Consider the following 17257-nt stretch of genomic DNA (forward strand, 5'->3'; position numbering starts at 1 on the left):
TATATATAATTATATATATACACAGCAGCGGTACACAGACATTCAGAAGCTGTTTTCTTATTGGCATTACATAGTCATTCATAGAAACACACAGACAAAAAAACAACCAGCAAATGTGTCATAAAACCCAAGTCGCCCTTTTTTGTCCCCCTGCTCGACCTGCGTCGTACCGACTTCAAATTAATCGTTTCCTTAATGCACTTCCCACCTTTTTCTTAGAAAAAGATTCAGTCCAATATCTGCCTGGGAGTTTGTACCTTTTCCTGCAGAAGCTTTCCTTCTTAAGGGTTGGGGGGGGGGGGGGGGGGGGGGGGGGTGGCAACTGATAAACAGCGTTGTCCATCGTAAGCAGGGGGTCGTGCCGGTCTGCGGGGACCTCAGTGGAAGGGGGAGTTCTGTGTTCATGTAGCCCCCCGCCATCTAGTCCGCAGGGCCGCGACAGCCTCACACGCAACAGGAAGCGCTTAGGAAGAGGACCTCCACTGCCTTCCCCCCGGCCAGGGGGCGGGAGGGCGAGACCCCTCCCCCGACGCCACTTGGTGCATCGTGACGACGACGACGACGACAACTCCGTGTACAATCGGTGACGCACGCGTCTCGAAAAATGAAGAATAAAAAGAAAAAACCCGAAAAAAGGAAATCCAAGAAACACCAGGTGCCACGGCTCATATTGGCTCATTGGCTCGTTGGGGGAAGAGGGGGGGGGGGGGGGAGGTCGCGCATGGGCCAGCCAGGGAGGGGAGGGGGGTCTGGTGGGGGGGTCCTGAATGATCGATCGTCAGTTTTTTCGATTTTGACTTTAAAATCGGTCCCGGGGTGGGTTCTCTCAGTCTAGTCATAGGCTAGACTCTTTGGGCGGGTAGTCCACGTTGGTCACCATGGTGACCACCGTGACGATCTCCTCGGGCGCCGTGACGCTGGCCTGCCGCTGCATCTGCACCACTCGCTCCTCCACGCAGCCGGCCGACAGCCGCGCCTCCCCCTCGTGGTCCCAGCACTCCTCGATGGTCTCGCACAGCATGGCCAGGCCCTGCAGGACGAGCAAAGGAGCAACAGTCAGCCGAGCGCCGAACCCACACCGCCCCCCCCACCCATACGGATCTGCGTCTGACCCAATCGCTGAGGAGGAAGGGATCGAACGCCGGGCCGAGAATATACCAAAGGAATATCAATGCTGCTTAGGTATCTTTTTATACCTAGGAGGATTATGGGATGCGGTCTCTTTTCTCATCGACACCGTGTAATGCGGCACTGACTATCGCCCTCGACGTCAGCGGAGTAGCTGAGCAGCGCGGCTGAATTTACGTTCAGCGTTCCCACAGTCTGAGGGGGGGGGGGATCATTAGCTTGTTATTCTTGCTTCATATGGATAAAAAGAGAAGCCCTCTGGGACCTCAGGGGAAAGACGAGCCGCAGCCGCAACTGTGGCCGGGGCACTCGGTGCAAACGCGCGCGAGGTCAGCAGAGGGACATTTGCGCAGCATAAAACCAAGGGATCCCCCAAGACCGCATCAGTGCATCAGTGGGCGCCAGATAGGGCAATGACTCTCTCGTACCGCAACACGAGGGGGTCTGAAGAGCACACCGAGTAAGCGTCTCCACCATGAGCTCTACAGGCCCATTACAGCGTGCAATCCACAGGCCTTAATCATCAGCTGACGAAATGCAACGGTGCCATTGCCATCCGTTTCTTTACCCAGAAGCCCAAGTAAAACTGATAACGATCGTGTAATGATTTATCGGTATTGTACATACTACTAGTTAGACCTAGTGTCCGCTCATTAGTAGGCACTAATGGTGCCACAAAGTTTGAGTTATCAGTTAAAGTGGGGGCTATATTTCGCTGCAGGAACCAACCCAGGTTCACCTACGGTTTACTGTAACAACATCAACACACGGCAGGTTCACCTACAGTTTACTGGTGCAACATCAACACGTTTTTTCCCAGTCCTTTTTTATTTCTACTTGTGCAGCAAATTGGTACTGAAAAAACAAAAGCTGAAAAGGATAAAATAACAGCCGGCAAGGGGATCGACTGAAGTGCTGGCTCAGTGGCCAACATGATTTATTCTGGGGTGAGGCGAGCTAGTTAGCGCTCAGCTCCATCCCAAGAATAATGATACCCTATAACCTGCTGGCGTGGATGGCAATGGAAGCACTAAAACGAATAAAACTAAATAAAAATACTACACCCAAAAAAAACTACTTTGTTGGCCCAGAAAATACGGCAGTGACCTGTTTTTCTAACAACCAACCACATAGCGCTGTGGTCCTCAACACACACACACAACACACACACCCTCGTCAAAGCCCCCCCCCCCACACACACACACACACACACACACGCAGTGTGTTTGTGGTTGTACTCACGCTGTGTTTCTGCCAGCACTCCCTGAGCGTGGGCCTCAGCTTCTTGTGGACCACCACGTCCTGCATGTCCTCCAGCGACGGGTGCTGGCCCACCTCCTCCTCAAAGGGCAGCATGTACTCGTCGACTGGGCCTGGCGGAGGAGAGACGGCTGGGTCACAACACTGCCAGAGCATTTGTGTGCGTGCCACGAAAACACAGGCTACATTTATCGGTGACACTCTAGGGGTGATGATGAAATTCAAAGAACAGCGGTGGTTTAACCTCTTCATCGCTGGGCCTATTTCTGAGTTGTTTTTCTGAAAATAACAAACCCAAGGTAAATAGAGCATTACCCCAAAACGGGCTATTATATGTAATCTTGGTACAGAAAGAAAGATGACACCAGCGAGATTGTTTTGCTAGGGCATTGATCTATGTAGATACTACTTGGTGGGAGTGATTAAAGCTAGAACACAGCAAAGGTGGAGGATTTCATTTCTGTGGTTTCCTACCACCTAGTGAATTAGCAGTTGGTAGCCGGCCATAGCACAACTTCTAATGAGTGCCCGGGTCAATATTTGATGCCAATAAAGTGAAGTAGAGCAAAGATAGAGGTTTTAGTTGAGGTAGGTTCAAGGGAAAACTCCAATTGACTTAATAAATCCAATCATAACCAATGCAAATTTGAAAATATAACCTTGATGAAACACAAACGGGTAAATATCTTGAAAACCCAATGTACAATTTTGAGACTCGATCCCTCTATTGAAAGGTCAGGGCGAATACAAAACAATCTATTACACCATACGTCCACCAGATGGCGAAGAAGAACGTGTGTTCTGATTGAAGACATTTGACCTAATTCCTCTGAAACACTACTGTACATTGATTGTAGGCAACAAAATTGCAAAATGGTGGCCAGACACTGGATTATCCATTTATGGTGGTTTTATGCGATCAAACACAACTTGGATGATTGAAACATAGTTTGTGAAGATCACATCACGTGAAAAATATCACTTTTGCTGTGCATGTGCAGTTATGAAATGCATAACTATTGTTATTATTGGTAACTATTATTATGTTTCTTATTTTTTTAGGGGTTGGAATTGTTTTTAGTTTTGCCAACAATGTTTTTCATTGACTAAAAGTTGAGACTCAGATCTTGCAGGGGTGTCTCGCATGCCTTAAAATGTCTTTACAATTGGGGGAGGGGCTTTCCCGGATAGAGCTCATATCAGGATGAAGTTAAGGAAAAATACAGTGATTGGACGTGTGTGTGTGTGTGTGTGAGAGAGTGTTTGTGTGTGTGAGAGTGTGTGTGTGTGTGTGTATGTGAGAGAGTGTGTTTGTATGTGTGTGTGTGTGTGTGTATGTGAGAGAGTGTGTTTGTGTGTGTGTGTATGTGAGAGAGTGTGTTTGTGTGTGTGTGTGTGTGTGTGTGTGTGTGTGTGTGTGTGTGTGTGTGTGTGTGTGTGTGTGTGTGTGTGTGTGTGTGTGTGTGTGTGTGTGTGTGTGTGTGTGTGTGTGTGAGAGTCTGAGTGAGTGTGTGTGTGTATATGTTTGTCTAGTACGATGTGCTTCAGGCACAAAATTCCCTGCTCAATACTATTCTATAGCGGGCAGACAGAGCAGGATCAATCGGGATGGCCTGGTGACCTGGCAACCCGGGCAGGACGAGGTCGTGACCCGGCTGGCCCAGGGTCACAGCAGCACCTGCTTGAGACGCGTTGAAGTCAACGTGTACCGTGCAGATGTTACATTGAAAACACATAAAACAATACACCGTTGTTGTAGATACTGCCATTTCTCCGTTTATTTAATTGGTCGTAACACCTCGGAAGTTCTCTCTTTGTGCAGAAGCCTCACTGTGACATTAGATAGGTACTTTCGTCATCCTCAAGGGGGGGGGGGAAGTAAAGCGCCCCAGCAACCCACAACAGTCGAATAATAATGATAAAGTAGTGGACGACAGAATGAAATGAACAGGACATGAAGGGAACCACTATTCCCTGAGCGTGCTCGGCGGCAGTGCTTACCGTCGGCGGCCTTGCAGCGCGCGGCCAGCTCCCAGAGGACCAGGCCCAGGGCGTACATGTCTATCCTGAGGAAGGCGTCGCGCTGGATGTTGATGGCCCCTTCCAGCACCTCGGGGGCCATATACCTCCTGGTGCCCACCTGCAATCAAACGCCAAGTGAAGTCGCCTGTTAACAGGCGGAAGCTTCTCAAGATGCAGAACCTTTTGGTCTTTTTTTTTATACGTGCCGTGTGTTTTGTTGACACCGATGCCCCCTAGCATTTTAGCCAGGTGTACATACTAATTGGCTCAATAACTTGACCAAAATAATAGTCCATTGGTACGGCACACAAGTAGTATTTTATAGACACACTAAAATACTAGCATAACTAGCAGCTTGCGTTTCCTCTAATATATTGACCAAAAGCCTACAGACCCACTTTTCCAGTGGGTCCTACACACTGTAAGAGGATGAGGTATAATGATTATACCACATCCATAAGTAATTTAACATCATAAATGCTAGTGGACACTGTAACGTCAATGCAGTTTGAGGCTAGGATACCGATGACGGCCAAAGTTAGTTTTTTGTCCCACTGACACAGTGTGCTGATAAGCATGATTGCATAATCAATCAGTGAGCTATAGAGATAAGAATTTTACAACCCCACACACACATCCACATTATCACCTAGTTAGCTTGTAAAACAAAGTTCACCTGCTATCATGAGCAAAACCCTGTGACGACAAACGACTTTTACCATGCTTCTAATTAACGACGTGATAAGAAGCGTCCAGATAACGTATGGAATTGTAGCTGTGACGTCACCACTGCATGACATCATGGAAAAAAACGATATTTGCTTTAAATTATATTTCCCCAAGTTTGAGATACCATTACAAAAGGCAGAATGTGAATACATTAGCTATGCTGACAAGGTCACTTTCCACCTCCCCTTATTCACATTGCAGCGCTTGTCCCTCAGAATGGGGGCGCAGACTGGGGGCCAGCCAGCTCACCTGTCCATGCGTGTCGCTGACAGACTTGCCCGACTCAAACCTCAGGGCCAGGCCAAAGTCAGCCACACAGGCGCTCAGGTTGGACTTCAACAGGATGTTCTTACTTTTGATGTCCCTGTAAAGAAACGCAAAAACGCAGGCACAGTCAAGAAAAACTAAAAACTATAAAGTATAGTTTAAGGTGTGGTGGGTTGAGTGATGTAGCCCTGTTTTGATATTAATATTAGCTACCTGTGGGCTATGGCGGGTTTGTGTCCGTCCTTTAGCCCGGGGATGTCCTCGTGAAGGTATGCCAGGCCGCGAGCCAGGGTCTGGGCTATGTGACACAGCTCGGTCCACGACACCACGTTGGCCTTCAGGTAGTCCGTCAGAGAGCCCTGCAGCCAAAGGGGACAATACGCATGCCCTAGGTTACTGAAGAGCAATATTGTGCAGAGCCAAGACGATGCGTGACCTTTCAGAAGGTCACGCACAAGGTTGGCCTTTATACTGCAGAAGCTAGCTTGCTGTGAAACTGCACTAGTGTGTCGCTTGGCACTGATGAAGATGTTCTTTTCCTGCACAAAATATAGCACTCCGTCTTGGGCATCTAGAAAGACACTTAAACAAGTCCATAATTGTGAGGTATGCTTACTAGCACTAAAGAAGCAGCAAATTAACGCTGCATTTCAAATCGCTGACACAATCTGGCATTCAAGGCCTGTGGAACTGATTGAGTATGGCCTTGGCTGAGCTCATCTAGTCTTTGAGTAACAATTCAAGGCGTGTGACATCCGTCCAGCTCTATCTTGGCATTAAGTTCACATAGCTACAGGCACATTAAATGATTATTCAAATGATGGTAGAAAGCCAACCTAAACACGGTTTGAACTTGCAAACGAAAAGCAGAATCCTCATCAAGTATGATCCCATGCACCAACGTTTCCAAAGGATGTACATCAAAATGAATATCTATCTATCTATCTATCTATCTATCTATCTATCTATCTATCTATCTATCTATCTATCTATCTATCTACGACTTGGGTGTTAGTCCCGTCGATCCTGCTTGCAATGTACAAATCAAAGAAGATTGGAGGATGATTAACTGCACAGCTAGGCAGTGCAGTTAATCTAAGTTTAATCTAAGTGATAGATTACACTTTAACAAACCATTCACGGAATGGGTGCAATGTAACCCAGACCATGGACGAACACTGTTCTTGTTTTGTTTGTTTGCTCTGTAGCGCTGCGGTGTGACCAGCAGAGGGAGCGCTACCTTCTCGTGGTAGGCGGTGATGAGCCACAGCTCGATGTCCATGTTGGTGCCTCTCTTCTCGGCGCCGAGGAAATGGAGGAGGTTCTCGTGTCTCATGCCGCTGAGTGTGTAGATCTCATACTCGTTCTGCCAGGACTGCTTGTCCTGGGGACCCAAAGAGAGAGAGAGAGAGCATGAATGATTTAAAACAGTAAAATACATTCATATTTTATGGGACCGCTATGAGTATTATTATACCGGTCATTTTAGGTCCCTGCATATCTCAAGCAAAGGTTGGGCCATCATTCAGTATATATTATACCCAAGAATGTATTTCATATTTCTCCTGTTTATTTGCAATCCAAACAGTAGTTTTCAGTTTAGATTGTCATAACAACAGCAACAACCACACTGGCTGTTTTTCAATATCATACCATTCATACGCAAGTCCATAGTATAATGCAGTCAGCATGAGCGAATTATTCTTGAAATAGACTAGATTATCAAAAAAATTAAAAACAATACATATAATAGCTTTATTTATTTTTTATGTGGCTTTGTGCTTTCATTCCCGTTTTGCATTCTTTGCTTTCTTTTAAGTTCTGTTTGCTAAATAAACCCACTGAGAGCATCAGCAAAATAACTGACTTTTCTTTCCACTGTATTTTCACCGGCCATGACCCGTAATAACTGTGTATAAAGGGGTCACTGGCACTCTTGGACAATTTAGTGGTCAACCTAAAGTCAAAGATTGGGAGCCAAAGGAATACTGCTTCTGTTATTTTCTCGTTACGGGCCAACATGAGACATCTTAGTACCAATCGACTGAATGGTTGACTCCAGTGCGGCGGCACAGATAACAGTGTCCCATTCGAATATAGCTTTGGGGATGAAGATACCATCATTTGCGTGACTCGACTCGTCAAAGCCTTACAGTGACGTTGACAAAAACAAAAACACCACCCTGGTGAGGAGGGGAAAGACTGGCCCACAATTCCTCCGCTGGGTTGACACAGCACAGCCACATTGGGCCATGTCAGCGCGTGCTCTCGCATGGTGGTCAATCCAGGCCACCAGCGGCTTAGTGGGTGGTGATCGGCCTGAGCTAAGGGGCCCAGGTCAACCTGGGAAGGGATTAAGGCTTGGAGCTTTAAGGCTGATGCCCTCTGCGTTTTCCATCTACCCCCGCCGCACGCACGCACGCACACGCACACACACACATACACACACACACACACACCTGAATGGGGAATATTTTGACGGCCACGTGCTCGTTCAGCAGCTGGGCCTTCCACACACAGCCGAAGCGCCCCCTGGCTTTGATCTCCAGCAGCTGCAGCGGCTTCTGCCCCAGGATGGGAGAGGGGGGCATGGGGCCCGGGTCCTGGGGAAAGAGGCAAACACACATCATGGAACACCGTCACCAAAACCGGATAGGTTAGATTAGGTTATAAGTAGCCAATGGCATTCTAGCTAGCAAAGCTAACTGGAGGTGTGAGGTGTCAAAATGGCTGCCGAGGCGGCTTTGCGTGAAGCCCGGAGGCTGCAAGGCCTAAAGTCAGAGAGAGAAACTGAGTGTTTGTGGGGGAGAGTCTGCAGCTGCTAGCAGCCGCTATGTGGTTTCGACATGAAGAGGCTTAGGGAAGCCGACTAAGAACTGAGCTGGTTAAACTCAATCACCGACCTCAGTCTCTGGACAACTGAGTGGATGGAGGAAGGATAGTGGGATCGAGCAGTGGATCGAGAGATGAATGGATGGAGGGAGTGACCTAGTTTTCCACCAGCGAGGGGGTTGAGGCGGGAGAGAGTGTGTGTGATTGTGAGCGGGAGAAGGGGGGGGGGGGGAGGGAGATGTTGGAGGGGACTGCAGTGACACAGCTGCTGTACTCCCTCCCGTCTTTGTTGAACTATTCGGTAGATGCTTTGTAGGGGGGGGGGGGGGCTCTGTTGGAATAAGGACGATCTGATCCTGTTCATAGATCAAGAGTGGGCGCCTGCCCCACTAGTCCAAAGTCCCCCTAAACTTTCCATGGGCTCCGCATGTACAGCGAGACTCGTCTAGCAAGGCACCCAATAGCCCTGGCGTAATAAAACGGAGACCTTTGACTCGTTTAAAAATGAAGGAAGAGGACCTCAAAGGCAGGATGACAGAGCTGCCGAAAGCAAGCTGATAAGGCCCTGGCCTTTCAGGGTTTATGGAGAGGGTAATTGAGAGACAGAGTCTGAGAGAAATCGAGAGGGGGGGGGGGGGCTCCATTGTTGTGGTGCACCAGCTTCCTGTCCGAACGCTGAGCCAGGCCCTTCGGCGGTCGCGTGCATCCCCCCCCACCCCCCCTTTTTTTTATGTGACCGCTGGGCACCTACCATGACCTTCCACAATCACACAGGCCTTGGTCAGCACAGAGCCTCCTCTCCAGAGTCTCTGTGCTGTGTGGGTGTGTGTGTGTGTGTGTGTGTGTTTGTGTGAGAGTGTGTGTGTGTGTGTGGGGGGTATCAAATACACACACACGCACACACAATCTGCTGAAGGCAGGTTTGTTTGTCGCCCTAGCTGGAGTGTAGGCGTGCCCCATCGCTAGGGGCCCCCACTGTGAGGGAGCCGACGTTAAGCCTTTTTTTCGGGGAGCCCACCGAGCAACACCGCGTCCACGGCAACAATAAATCGGCCTTGAAGGACCACAAGGACACTTCAGCGTTTTTTGTTTTCCACTTTTTTACATTGGGTCTACATTTTCTAGGTCAGAGGCGGCTTGTTATTGAACCGTCAGCGGCTGTGATTAAGTAGGACACCAGCCTCTGCGTGTAACATATATGCTGTTTGTTCTGCCCCTCCCTCGCCCTCTCTCCCCCCCCCTCATGCATACATAGCTCGTAGGCGACATCAACTCTGTGTAGCACCGCTGCTGCTGTTATTGTTGGGGGAGTGAGTCATAGAATAACAAGCGTGACGCGGTCGATGAAAGCAGGTAGGCGCATGTATGTATGCATGTATATATATATATATACATATCGATATATAAATAAGAGAGACAGAGAGCCCCTTTTTTACAGTCCTTTTTTCACCTTGGATGAAAGTAAAAGGAATTCAAATGTATTACCTTTTCTGCCTTCATAAGGTGAAGTAATGGGAAAAAAAACGAATCAATACTCTTTGTTTACAGGCATTTGAGAGCAGTTGACCATCCCCAATGGCTGTTGAACCAAATGGATCACCACTTGACCTTAGGCTCTCAGATAGGAGTGAGAGCACTATCAGGCCTAACGGAGTGAGATAAACATAGTAGTGGTCAGAGAGAGAGAGAGAGGACAGGGCCCAATGTGTATAAAGCACTCCCTGCAATTAGCATTTTTGAGGCTGCATTTGCATTCAATGAAAATAAATGCAACAGAATACATTTCAATCATTCACTGCATGCGCTTCCTGGCCTTACTGGTTTGTGAGTCATTCATTGGTTGAACGACAATCGCACCCTCCCTCCCTCCCTCCCAGGACACAAAGCGGCCACCCGTACACGACAATCAACAACCATACCAGGTCTGGGTGCATAGCAAAATAATAAGTGCAGTGCACAAAATACATCTAAACAGGAACATTGTGACTTTATCAAACAAACAGGACTAAAAGCTTGCAGGCTCGGGGATATTACTGACCAAAAAAGGAAGATGCAAAACGATAAATCAAGTGGCGGTGAGGGGGGTAAATATTAACTGAACAAAGAAATCCAAGGGTGAAGTTACTATTTAGTCATCCATTATCACTTATCCAAAATTAAATATCTCTTGTGGATTTCATGAAGCAACAGCTTGAATCAGACTTGATGTCTTACCTCGATCATAATATGAAAGGCGTGCTGGTCGAGGAAAAAGAGGGCATAGGAAACAACACAGTTGTCTGCATGAGAGTCTTGAAAAGAAGGCAGAAAAATGAATGGCAACCAAATGACCCACACACGAGCACGTACGCACTTAGACCTGCTAGGCTTAGGCTGGTGAATCTATTGATGGCTCTGCCTGCGTGGAGACCACATTGTGGGCGATGTGCAACGTGGGATTCCACACACACACACACACACACACACACACACACACACACACACACACACACACACACACACACACACACACACACACACACACACACACACACACACACACACACACACACACACACACACACACACACAGGCTCCGTCGAAGCTGCTTGGCTGACATAAGGGAGGGAAAGTAATGGGAAGTGTTACATGAGTAACAATTCTCCTAAGGGTCAATCACACATCACAATCAAGATCGTCCACCCCATGCACTCATCGTTTCTCTCACTCAAACACACACACATCACACAATCCAGCAAGGAAACCACACCCCTCTCCCGCTCGTGCGTTCCAGTGCGTTGTGGCTTGGGCCGTCAAGAAATGTCGGGCTGAGTGACGGTAAGCATTTCAGCAGCTGCCAGTGGCCTCCCCCAGAAGAGTGTGATTAGGCCTCACTCCGCACCTTCCTCCCCTCCCTGTCTGACCCCCCGGCGGCGCGTTACCGAGCAGCGTACATGATTTCTGTACCGCATGTGTGTCTAATCGGGAGGGGATTCAGCACTATGGTGGCGTGGAGTCCAGGCACAGAGGCTCTGTGCGGGGGGGGGGGGGGGGGGGGGGGGACTGGTGCATTTGATTTGACTCTTTATGGGCCTTTACGGCCCTGCTTACTCAGAAGGAGCCTGTAGGAGGCTGATGAATAATGAAGAAGCTCTTCCCTCCATCTCGGATCACATTGCACTCTGGGAATGGAGTTCTGAGGCTGGGTGAGGCCCCGGCCTCACGGCGGTCTGGCTCCACGTTGACCGGAGAGCGGAGGTCTGTCGTCAATCACACCCCACCCCATCGCCAGCCCACAAGCGAAAGCCATGTCCAATGTGGCCATGCCGATGTTAATCCCAGTAGCATGAGTGTGTTGTCAATGAGGGTCGCATTGGGTTGTTTTTCTGCTCAAACACATGTCGAGACGGTCCAGCAGGCAAAAGTGGCAGGGCTCCAATAAGCGTCTGAATCATTCTGCTTGCAAAGTCAGCAAGCGGGGCGAAGGCCGCTGTGTCGCAAAAAGGGGGACTGTTCGTTTGGAAATGCATGATTTGCTATTGATATAAGGCCTGAGAACACAAGCCGCCCTGCAAACGATGTGCTTTTTTTCCAATACTGTCAATGTGGGGGACGGGTGCAAACCAGAGACCGGAGAGAGAGAGAGCGAGGAAGAGCGCAAGCAGGGAGGGAACATGCATTATTTAGCTGCCCCTACCCCACTTTTCAACGTTTTGCCTGCACTCAGTGTTATGTGCTGTGGCGTGGCTGATGAGTGGGCGGGAACCACACACACACACACACACACACACACACACACACACACACACACACACACACACACACACACACACACACACACACACCACACACACACACACACACACACACACACACACACACACACACACACACACCAAGTCACTCTCGTCAGGCCACGCATCAAGGACTCCTGATTACCAGGAAACTGATGTATGGAGAAAGGCTTTGTAAATGACCACCTCCCGCAATTATAATGACAAGCAGTGCTTGCACCCCCCCCCCCACCCCCCCCCCCCCCCCCCCCATGCAGTAGCGGCGTAAATGCACCACGCATCCATTAATGGCCGAGCTGTGAAATCGTTCATGTTCCACTTAGACATAGGGTTGATTAGCTCTAAATGTCTGGTTTGGGAGCAGGTAGAGGAGGTGGATCATAGGGACTCATGAGCGGCTAAGGACTGAGAGACTATGGTTGCGTTTGGACAAGAGGCAGCAGATTAAACCCCTTAGTTGCGGCAGCATGGGTCCGCCTGGGGAGCCCCATCGATCCTCCTGCTTTAGGCTGCAGACTAGAGGTGTGGAACTTCTGGGCCAATGATAATGAATAATAACAGTTTTATTCTTTTCAATACCAACAATGTTGCCTTCTTCGATTGATCCCCTTTTCTTCCATAAGCGGGTCTAACAAATGCTGCATGATGTTGTTAAGAATGATCAATTATGCATTACGTTTTTATCGTTTATTTTATTGTTGGGGAACAACTTTTCAATTATTGTTATATTGATCATTTACCAAATGCAGCATAGCCAGGAAGTCATGGGGTTCTGTTTCCTTTTGAATGCTCACATTTTCCTGATGGGTGCTAATCATGAAGAAACATGGTACTGCTGCAAATACTGAAGGTTACACACTCTCAGGCAACACATTCATAGAAGATGATTCTGCGCAAATGACAAGCATTGTTTATGTAACGGTGATGGGAAACAGACACAGTACAAGGTTGCTATTTGTCAAGTTAAGTTTCACAACTTTTTCATCTGAAGCAGCTGGTTGAAATCCACAATGACTATTCTAGCCATCTGGTATTCTTCATATTCCAGAAGTGGACCACGAAATGCTTCATTGTGATGCACAATGCAATGCACAAATTGCTCCTCCCGTCCCCCCTCCACAAATAGACCTTACATTCTTCCACAGTGCAGCCTTCTGTAGCGCTTTAGTGCAAGCATTTATCAAGAACACGTTTGTTTTAGGGAAAAGAGAGTTGTGCTGCTAGAGAAAACTACATTATTATAGGATGTAATTATCGGTTATAATGGCAGAACTTTGATCTAGAACCCAACAAAACAACATAACCTATTGTTAGTCTAACAGACATACATTTTTTAAAAGGTAACCATTATACTATCTGACTCAAAGTAAATTGACTTGAGCACCAACCCCCCTTGCATAAATTACGGATCATATCACATCGCAAGGGATGGTGTTTAAAGTCCTCGTCGACTGGACCTTCACCTATGTGTGGGCTGTCATTCACCTGTCCAACCCGACAGAGGACTTGAGCCCTGGTAGCCCAGGCTGTCATGGAGATATGGTGCAGAGTTTAAAAGCAAGTCTCGTCTGTCAAGGGTCTGACCGTCCGTTGGGCAGAAGTTCTACACAGAACATCCAACATGTGTGCTCTGCTCTGTGACAGCCTCAGACAGTAGCTCTTTCTCATAGGTCTGTCAAACATTTCTTAAAAATACAAAGAGGGGATGTCAAAAACAAGGGGCGCAGCCTATATTAAAAGTACACAATCTAAGAATAAAAAGGCTTAATACCTGTTCATATCAACACATGCAATAGGTGGCAATATACAAGGCAGGAACAACAACCACAACCACAGCAGCCACCCCCACAACCCCAACATGTACACTGGTCAGATCTCGCCGGATGTTTTCATACCTGGGTGGGCACCAGGACAGGTGGGTAGGCCAGCTTGTGGTGGCGGTACATCCAGAAGGAGAAGAGAACGATGGCCGTGATGCCCATGATGGGCACCAGCGAGTACATGAGCGTGGTCAACACCGGGGGCTTCTGGGTCACTGGGTTGGAAGTAGCTGGTGGCGAGATGAAGAGACATAGAGATGGAGAGAGAGAGAGAGAGAGAGGAGAACAAAGGTCAATGAAAGCAACAACATTGACCTGGGATAGCACTGGGAAAGAAATCACAAGGCGTTGGAAAATGAGGGGGGATTTCTGATCTGATATAATCGGCGATACCCCTGCCAGGAATGTAAGCCTTCCATCTTTACTGTCATCATCAGAAGTTGAGTGAATTAAAGTTGCGGATATTGGCCAACAAACAATATATATAATACATCATCTACTTAATTCCAAACCCTGTCATAAAATCGTGGCTAAACCCATCACATACAAAAACTATGTAAACAAATTCCTCATGGATATACTTTGCAGAAACTAGCGCATTTAAGGTCACCAGCGTTTTGCTGATAAGAGGCTAAGCATACGCTGTCCCCGGACCCTCCCTTTCCCCATCACCACCAATCCCATCGGACAACAGCGGGATCCGGAACTTGTGTACGGATACATACGAGAGTGAGCAAGCAGAGAGAGGGAGGGAGGGATGGAGAGAGAGAGTGAGAGTGAGAGTGAGAGTGAGAGTGAGAGTGAGAGTGAGAGTGAGAGAGAGAGAGAGAGAGAGAGAGAAATGACCTCAACTGCACTAGCTTTGCTGTATTGCCTCTGCATGCGTGCAGCCCTCGGGGCGCCGTTACATGGCGCTGCAGCTCAACCCACCCCCATACCCCCCTCCCTTCCATCTCCCTCACGCATGCCTAAACGCCGCTCTTCCACCCTCCCCCCCCCCCCCCCAACAAACCTAAATCTATTAACCCTCCCTCCCTCCCTCCCTGCCTGCAGCTCCGAGCAGCCAGTGCTCAGTTTGAGCGGTGAGCGGGATAAGAGACGCTGAGCTCTTGGAACGCAGCAGCGGCGGCGGCAGCAGCAGAAACAGCGTTAGCCTGGCCCCCTGCGTGCGTGATGCGTTCTGGCAAACGCCACCCTGTCCTCCCCTTGACCGATGGGCATTAAGGCTCACCACCGCACGGCACACGACCGCCCCACCGCTGTGACATCCCTGGTCAGCAGGTCATGCTCTCTCGCTCTAAACCTCCCCTCCGTCTTCGACGCTCCAACTCTCATCGGTAACACTTGTACTGTGGGCCACAGATAGGACACTGTTGCTAGGTTAAAAAAAGCAGTGGCCATGCGTGCGTGCGTGCGTGCGTGTGTGTGTGTCCCATGCGGCCTGAGCTTACATGTTCGCTGTACACGTACATGCTGGGTCTGTGCTCATGAGGGCATTGAGGTTCAGAAGGGTTGTTTTTTTAATTTGTACCCACCCTACGCCCATATTATCTCCGTTCCAAATATCCGGGACATTCCACATCTAGTTAGTGGCTTCCTAAAATACACGAATGGTTGCATAACTGGGCGGACGACACCAACGGAGTAGGGAGATAGGGAGCTGGCTGAACAAACTGCCTGTCCAACCGACACAGCTTTTCTTTCCTATTTAAAACAACCTAGTGTCAGCGCTTTCCCCTATTATGGGAGCACGCACAAACACACACACACACACACGGTTGGTGAGACCAACAGGTTCGTTCGCAATTTTTCTTTCAACCAGTCTGTCATCTTTGAGATTTGTGTCACTGGGGGTTTGTCTAAAAATAAATGAACTAACAATACAGGTCAAGGTGAGTGACATACAAGCCATGGATCTGGGAATGAGGCTTGTTCAGCAGGGAAGGGGTTGAAGAAATCAGAATCGAACACCTGACATTCAACGTCAGTCCTTATAACAAGCCACATAAAGGAGACGTATAAGATGCGGTCATTCGTCAAGATACCAAGATACCAGGCATAGGTAGCCCCAAAGAAAGTTCAGCTGGTTGTTCTGTGAGCCCGTAGGGTAATTATATAGTGGTTCTAAAATCATCACCTGGGCTGCAAACAACGAGACGGTTTTGTATATGCTCCTCCGGTTGGATGCTACAGATATTTTTGAAATCACACGATCACAGCCTTCAGATAGTTAGTGTTATATTTAACAATGAGTGGGGGACAGCAGCTGCTGTGGCTTAGCAAGAATCTAAAGAAGCAGAGGTGTTTCGTGTAATGTTGTTTGCCAGTCATCCTGCTGAAAAGCAAGATGACAACTAAGAGTCCATTCTTTGACATTTATTCTATAGCACAGGTTGTGACACACGCGCTCACACTCACAAAAACAAACACAAACTTACTTTGTATTTGGGGGTGCGTGTCTGGGTTGTAGGAGAACTTTTTGTTGCACATACTGCCTTCACAGCAGCAGAAAAACACCTCTGGATCGTCTTTCTTCTCCACACACTCGTTCCTGTAAAAGGGGAGGGTGGGGGAGAGATATAGGGTGTGTCACAGGATGTTCACAGGACTCTGGCTTCATGATCCACAATGAGCCATCTGGCCTTTTTTAGATGCACTGCAAAATTTTTTAAAGTATAACCAAAGGGCATACCGTATATTTAACAAATGCACACATGAAGCAGGATTTATTTGAGCTATTGAAATCCGTTTTATACGAGTTAGGGAAAAAACCAACAAACATTGAGCACGTTAGGGTCACTACTGTGCCTTTACGCATATTCACCAGTCATCGTAAGGAAGTATAGCTAGCTTTCACTGCAGTTTCCTTGACTGGAAAGTAATGGTTTAACACCTGGTTTTAAACAAGAACGCAGAGTTTCTACCCGCATTACTGGGGAAGCATAAACTTACTTTGACCTACCATTAGAAATGTGGCCTATTGATTCACAGCTTGCAACAGAAATGCATGCTCTTTGTCTCACATGCCACTGCACAACGCTTTGACCCCAGTGAAGTCACAACTCGCCAGAATGTGGGTTATTAGGCTTTGAATTGGCATGACAGACATTTTCCTCAGGTTAACACCATCCTTTATTTACACAATAGTTGTGTTTGGTCATTTTGTGTATTCCTTTGTTGCACCAGGTAGGCCATCTTGGTCAGTTACCCCCCCCCCCCCACACATCCCATGGAGTTATGCAGGGTAAAAAATAACCTGTCAACATGCCACACACACGCGATGGAATAAAAGAAAAGGAAAACAAATCGATCCAGTTACTGCAGGTGGGAGGTAAACGGGTTCAGTGGCATGCTATGACAAGAGCCTCCAGGTAACCAGAGCTCAGCCAGGGCCTCCCCACCTCCCTCTCGCTCTGTCACGCCAAG

At 48.2% G+C, this 17257-nt stretch overlaps 1 protein-coding gene across 1 annotated transcript in view; it reads right to left on the reverse strand.

Moving 5' to 3' along the window:
* Positions 1-713: 713 nt before the first annotated feature.
* Positions 714-17257, reverse strand: part of acvr2aa (activin A receptor type 2Aa) — a 30714-nt gene continuing 14170 nt past the window's right edge. The window contains exons 3-11 of the mRNA XM_056579434.1: positions 16270-16382; positions 13907-14061; positions 7866-8009; positions 6647-6790; positions 5620-5765; positions 5389-5503; positions 4390-4528; positions 2371-2501; positions 714-1030 (exon numbers count right to left, since the gene is read on the reverse strand). Coding sequence (XP_056435409.1) covers positions 836-1030; positions 2371-2501; positions 4390-4528; positions 5389-5503; positions 5620-5765; positions 6647-6790; positions 7866-8009; positions 13907-14061; positions 16270-16382 — 1282 coding nt within the window. The 3' untranslated portion in view covers positions 714-835. The remainder of the gene's footprint in view (positions 1031-2370; positions 2502-4389; positions 4529-5388; positions 5504-5619; positions 5766-6646; positions 6791-7865; positions 8010-13906; positions 14062-16269; positions 16383-17257) is intronic.

The sequence above is a fragment of the Gadus chalcogrammus genome, chromosome 20 (assembly GCF_026213295.1).
Source record: "Gadus chalcogrammus isolate NIFS_2021 chromosome 20, NIFS_Gcha_1.0, whole genome shotgun sequence".
Classification (NCBI taxonomy): Eukaryota; Metazoa; Chordata; class Actinopteri; order Gadiformes; family Gadidae; genus Gadus; species Gadus chalcogrammus.